The sequence below is a fragment of the Oryza glaberrima genome, chromosome 10 (genome assembly GCF_000147395.1).
Source record: "Oryza glaberrima chromosome 10, OglaRS2, whole genome shotgun sequence".
Taxonomy (NCBI): domain Eukaryota; kingdom Viridiplantae; phylum Streptophyta; class Magnoliopsida; order Poales; family Poaceae; genus Oryza; species Oryza glaberrima.
This window is the reverse complement of record NC_068335.1, coordinates 9,241,513-9,248,324: the sequence shown is the minus strand read 5'-3', so window position 1 is coordinate 9,248,324 and position 6,812 is coordinate 9,241,513. Positions and strand designations below refer to the sequence as shown.

Below are 6,812 nucleotides of genomic sequence, written 5' to 3'. Positions count from 1 at the left end.
AGGGTTTTCACCCGCTGCTCACCACCTGCGAATCCACGGCTGACGCCCCGATGCTCCACCACCACTCAAGCTCTGCCGACATGTGGGACCCCTGCACCGGCGCCCCCCCCCCCCGTCGGGCAGCCTTCATGCGCCGAAGACCGCGCCATACCCACCAGCAGCTCCTCGTCTCACCGAGGACGTCTCCTCTACCGTCGGCCACGCCTCTCGCGCCAAGCCGGCTTCCTCCACCAGACACGCCTCTTGCGCCAGTCCGGCCTCCCTCCATCGGCCGCACCTCTCGCGCCAAGCCGGCCTCCATCACCGCCGCCCGCGCCTCTCGCACTGAGCCGGCCTCCGCTGCCATCGGCTGCGCCTCTCTGCGCCAAGCCGGTCTTCGACCCCTCCTCCAAACGATGCCGCGCCGGCCAAAGTAGCCGTCTGCCACGCCTTCAGCTAGCTGTCCGAAGCCGTCATGCCTCCGGTGACCGCAATCACGGTCACCACCACCGCAGCCACAACAGCCGAACGCCCAGCCACCTTGCCGTCGCCTTCCACACCTCGCACCCAACTCCTTCCCTTCCTCCACTTGCCGTCGCCGCTACCGCATCCGGTGACATCGCCATGGCCTCGCAGTAACGACCGCCGCAAGCCGGCCGCCACCACCGCTGCCGCTGTCACCAGCCGCCGATGCCAGCAGTCGCCTCCGCCAACCGCCGCCACCGCCAAAGCAGCTGCTGCGTCGTCGCCCTCTGCCACCAAAGCAGCCAGCAAACTGGCCCGACGCTGCCGCCAAGTCCTCCGCCGCCGTCGCCAGCCGCCGCCGCTGCCGCCTCCTTCACTCCGACGACCAAACCACCACCACCCTACTCAACCCCGCCACCAGCCATCACCCCGCCGCCACTAGCGTCACCGAGCCAAATCCGGCGCTAGGGGAGCCAAATCCGACGTCGCCGCACACCGGCGAGCCCGCCGTTGCGACCTCTACCCTGCCACCAACTTCGCCTCCTCGCCTTCCGCACCACTACCTCCTTCACACCGCCGCCGTCTCCTTCACCCCACCACGGTCTCCTCCACCCCGCCGCCTCCTACACCTCGCCAACCGGCCGGGCAGGCCGGCGCCGCCGTCTTCACGCCCCAGGCCATGTCGGAGCCCCCACCGCTGACGGGAGGGAGAGACGAAGCCCCGTCGCTGCCGTCCTTGTGGCCGCGCAGCTTTGCCGGCGGCCGCTCGGGCGGCGGCGAGGCGACAGAGGTAGGAGGGGGGAGCGGACGACAGCGGTGGTTTCCGCCTCCCGTGTCGCCCGTGAGGGAGGACGACGTGGGGGCCCGCTCGGATAAGTAATTTGAGAGAAAACTTGATAAGAAGTATAAAGACATGCATGTATAACGGTACTTCTCTCACATATATGTCGCTGGTTAAGCCTAAACCGAGAGGCTACTCGGTTTAGATTTTGCGTTTTAGGAAGCAGTTTTTGCTACCGTGGCAGGATGACCGTATTTGACTCACACCCCTGTCCCCCTAGGAATTTCCACAGTAAAGCGCGGGGAATCATCTTGTTATTTATTATAGTAGAGACAGTAAATCAAACTCTCCAACAACGAAATATAGACTTTGGCTCTTTGGAAGCCATTTGTACGAGAATGTGATGAAACCGCTGCATCTTGCCAAGTGCTTCTCGCTCGACGCATTGTTTGCTTCTCAAAACAAGGCTGCGATGATCACAAGGCGCATGCATCAGAACGCATGATTCGTCTGCCCAAACCGCAGCAAGGAGGGTTGTCCTCTCCCCGCTGTCATCTAGCGCGCGCGCGTTCACATCGTGACGTCGCCTCTCGCCGCATATATATATATAGAGAGAGAGAGAGAGATCCAAGTACCAAATCATCACGACTTGTGACAAGGCTCCTCACCTACTTGGGATCTTGTGCTTGCGCGCGTGCTTGCAAGCTGCATCAATGGCGCCAGCGCCACCACCGCCGGCTCGGCCGCACGCGCTCGTCATCCCGTTCCCGGCGCAGGGCCACGTCATCCCGCTCATGGAGATCGCGCACGCGCTGGCCGACCGTGGCGTCGCCATCACCTTCGTCAACACGGAGTTCAACCACGGCCGCGTCGTGGCCGCCATGCCCTCGCCGGCGCGGCGGAACGGGGAGACGGAGAACGGCGGCGGCGGCGGCGGCGGCAGCGGAAAGCTGGGGATGGAGCGGAATCGGATAAGGCTCGTGGCGGTGCCGGACGGCATGGGGCCCGACGAGGACCGGAACAACCTGGTGAGGCTGACCGTGCTCATGCAGGAGCACATGGCGCCGCGCGTCGAGGAGCTCATCCGGCGGAGCGGCGAGGAGGAGGCGGCGGCGGACGGCCATGGCGACGGCTGGGGGAGGATCACGTGCGTGGTGACGGACTACAATGTCGGGACGTGGGCGCTGGACGTGGCGCGGCGCACCGGCGTGAAGTCCGCCGCCGTCTGGCCGGCGTCGGCCGCCGTCATGGCGTCTCTACTCAGCATTCCGGAACTCGTTCGGGACAAAATCATCGACGCTCAAGATGGTAAGTAAAAAGATAACGGCAAAATGATCTGTCTGTTTTGTAGTAATTAATACTCACTGCTGTAATTCCTCTGTTCAGACTTTGATAATTATTTCTTTAAAAACAAATTTATAAATAGTTAAAATTATTCAACGTTATTCAAATTGCGTTTCTCCAAAAGTATGAACATATATACTTAATTGCTTGAATAAGATAGGACTCCCTCCGTCTCAAATTATAAAGCATTATTATTCTTAAAAAATCAAGCATATTTTATTGTTAGATTCTCTTTTTAAATACTTCCATATGATGCTAATTTTATAATTGTTGATACATAATATAAAATAATTAATGATCAAAAGTAAATACCATGTAAAAGAATTACATACCTTATACTTTATAGTATAATAAGCACCGCGGGAGTAATTATAAGCCATATTTGTTTCAGCTTAGGATTATTATAATTTGGATTATCATAATTTGGATTATCAGTAATAATCTAAAACAAACAAGTAGATTATTGTGATAGATTATTATAATCTATAAGCCAGATTAGTATAATCTGGTAATCTTCCCTAGACGTGCTTTTTTCATATTATTGGGAGGCTAAAGACTTACTACTCTTATTCTACCATAATCCAGAGAAACAAATAACTCATTACTTATTCTACTATAACTTAATATAATCCAGCTTACAGAAATCTACCTCAATAAATTAGATTACAATAATCTTAAATTGAAACAAACATGGCCTAAGTATTGCCAAGCTTAGGGGTTTAGATATTTTCCATTTAAAACCATATTATTTTTATTAACAAAATTGACACATTTAGTTTATTATAAAATATTGGTAATGTCTAAGGAATTTTAGCACCATCGCATTTGACCTATTCTATCAAAACCTAACAATATTACGAACTTACTAAAATTTTAGTATTGAAAAATTTGATGGAGATTTATTTTGGTCGTAATCAGGACAGACTGTTAATGTATAATAATTGGCACGATGGTACTTCAAGATTAATGTTGGCTTTGCTTGGTAGAACCAAATTTTTGCGTGACAAAATTACGTTTCACAGACCGAAATTTTGCACGGGAAGCAATTCAAATTTCGTAGAAGATCCAAAATGCTAATCCGATATCAAGATGTTAAATTCCTCACCCAAAAAAACAATTTTCAAATTCTTAAATGAGAGACTGATAGGCTTCCAACTGGTATTTCCATCTTGTTTTTTTGCTGGGCAGGGTCAGCACTAACGCAGGAGGCCTTCCAGCTGTCGCCGGACATGCCGGTGATGCACCCGGCTCACCTGGCGTGGAACTGCATCGGCAACGACGAGGGGCAGGAGCTGCTGTTCCGTTACCTCCTCGCCGGCGTCCGTGCCGTCGACGAGTGCGACTACATCCTCTGCAACTCCTTCCGCGGAGCGGAGGCAGCGACGTTCGCGCGGTTCCCCAAGATCCTCCCCGTCGGCCCGCTCCTCACCGGCGAGCGCCCAGGCAAGCCCGTCGGCCACTTCTGGCGCCCCGAGGACGGCGCGTGCATGTCGTGGCTCGACGCGCAGCCAGCGCGGTCCGTCGTGTACGTCGCCTTCGGCAGCTTCACCGTGTTCGACCGGCGCCAGTTCCAGGAGCTCGCCCTGGGGCTCGAGCTCACCGGCCGGCCTTTCCTGTGGGTGGTGCGCCCAGACATCGTCCATGGCGACGTGCACGAGTACCCCGACGGCTTCCTGGACCGCGGCCGTGGCAAACTCGTGGCGTGGGCGCCTCAGCAGCGGGTGCTGGCGCACCCGGCGGTGGCGTGCTTCGTGTCACACTGCGGGTGGAACTCGACCATGGAGGGTGTCCGGAACGGCGTGCCGTTCGTGGCGTGGCCCTACTTCGCTGACCAGTTCGTCAACCGGGCGTACATCTGCGACATCTGGCGGGTCGGGCTCCCAGCCGTCGCCGACGAGAAGTCTGGCGTGGTCACGAAGGAGCACATCGCCGGCAGAGTGGAGGAGGTGATGGGAGACGCCGGCATGAGGGAGAGGGTCCAGGCGATGATGGTGGTGGCACACGAGAGCGTTCAGGAGGGGGGTTGCTCCCATGGTAACTTCGACATGTTCGTGGATTCCATCATGTCATGAGTGATGCATACCTCGACGTTGAACAGCTATACTCCTAAGAAATAAGAATTTGCAATCATGAGATATCATCGCCTTTGCTATTGAGAGAGGGATACATGACAACAAAAGTCAAGACTCACGAGGGGAGGTTGGATAAGACGCTAACAGTAGGCTCAAATTGAAACGTTTCCTAAACTTTCCTGGTTGAAAGTGAAATGTTGTATTGGCCCTAATCCAAGTTGTAACATTAGTAAAAAGAAGCGGACTATATATAATTTACTCTTTCAAATTTAACAAGGAAGATAATCCGCGCTTTCTCATGAACATGTATCATGACTGTGTTTGAGAAACTTATATGGGTAGAATATCAGAGAAAATCACCCAAGGGTTTTCCCGCTAACTCCACCAGGTGGTGGACTAGATGATCTGGATTCGAAGCCTCATCCCATCAAATTATTTGATACTAGAGAAAATATCCGTGCGTTGCAACGGACGAAGGCTATTTTAATTTTATTATTGTTATACAGTTTTGTTAAGGTAAAATACACTATGTGAATTCGCTTGCATATATATTTTTCTAGAAAATCATGAGCCACAATTAGGAGTATGATCATCTCAAGTTAGCATATGAGTTTTTTTAAAAAAAGATTTCTTATACGACTCATTTTGTATTTCTAAAAGCGAACGAACTTTAAAACCCGTCTTAAATACGGATCTGTATTTCCAAAAGTGTACACACTTAAAAACTGACTCATACACGGATAACATACTAAAGTATCGGTAAAAACATCTTCAATTTTCATAAGGAAAAAGTACAAATTACCTCCCGAACTATCGCGGTCGACCGAATTACCCCCCTAAACCCGAAAACCAGTCATCGTTCACCCAGAACTTTCAATACCGGACAAATTACCTCCCTCGACCCAATCCAGAGCGGTTTTGGCCAACGTAGCGCACGCTTGGCAATCCAATCAACATTTTATTTAATAAAAAAATATGGGACCCACCTATCATACTCTTCTTCCCCTCTTCCTCTCTCTCCTCTCTCGCTCTTCCTCTCTCTCGCGCAGCAAGGACGGGCGGCGTGGACGGCGCAGACGGTAGCACGGATGGCACGGACGTCGACGCTCAGGGTGGCATGCACGGCACGGCGGCTGGCTGGCGTTCGGTGCCGCGGTCCGGGAGGGAGCTGCAGCGGCGAGGGACACGGAGGCGGCGACCGCGCGGGACGTAGAGGCGGCGGTGGCGAAGTTCGCCGCCGCCGCCAGCCGCCACCGGCTGCTGCCCCCATCCCGAACCCCACCTCCAGCCGCATCCACCACCACCCGCCGTCCTTATCCCGAGAGCGGACAGCGCGGCGTTGCGCTTGAACCTCTCCAGCAATGGCAGGCTGGCAGCAAGTCGCCGTTCCCTTCCTACTGGCCGACGCGGAAGGAGACACTGGCGTGCGCGAGGCGCGGCACGGCGTCGGGGCGGTACAGCGCCACGCTGTTCTGGATGCTGACGAGCGTCTCGAGGTTGGGGAGGTCGTGTAGGAAGCGTATGCTCAGGTCGCCGCCGTCGACGACGACGAGCTCCCGGAGGTCATGTATAGTCTAATCACAGAAAGCATATAGAAAAAAAAAAGAAAGCATATAGAAAAAAAAAAGAGTAAAGTACATCACCGGTCTCTAAAAACTTGTATCGCTTTGTCATCTCGGTCCCTAAACTCACAAATCGACCGTTCAGGTCCTCGAACTTGTTCGACTGTGTCATCCCGGTTCCTAAACTTGCAGATCACTCGTTTAGGTCCTCAAACTTGTTCGACTGTGTCACCCCGGTCCCTAAACAGGACGGTCTAAAAACTTTATATCAAAAAATAATTCATAACTTTTTCATGTGAACTCTAATGAAGACACATTTTATATCAAAATTGTAGCCCTCGACGCGACCTACAACTTTGTAGTTGAAATGTTTTTGAATTAAAACTGTTTAGGGTCCCAAAATATTGTTGCATGTTTATAGATTTTGAAATTTTAATTTTAAAATTATATTTTGGGACAAAAAATGACTTAAAATAAAAAAAAATCAACTACAAAGTTGTAGATCGCGTCGAGGGCTACAAGTTTAATATAAAGTTTGTCTTCATTAGAGTTCACATGAAAATGAAAATGTTATGAATTGTTTTTAAATATAAAGTCTTTAGACCGTCC

General features: G+C 52.1%; 1 protein-coding gene across 1 annotated transcript; it reads left to right on the top strand.

Moving 5' to 3' along the window:
* Positions 1–1,938: 1,938 nt before the first annotated feature.
* Positions 1,939–4,641, top strand: LOC127785811 (UDP-glycosyltransferase 83A1-like). The gene is made up of 2 exons (XM_052313198.1): positions 1,939–2,533; positions 3,758–4,641. The coding sequence occupies exons 1-2, from the start codon at positions 1,939–1,941 to the stop codon at positions 4,639–4,641; spliced, it is 1,479 nt and encodes a 492-aa protein (XP_052169158.1).
* The last annotated feature ends 2,171 nt before the right edge of the window (positions 4,642–6,812 follow it).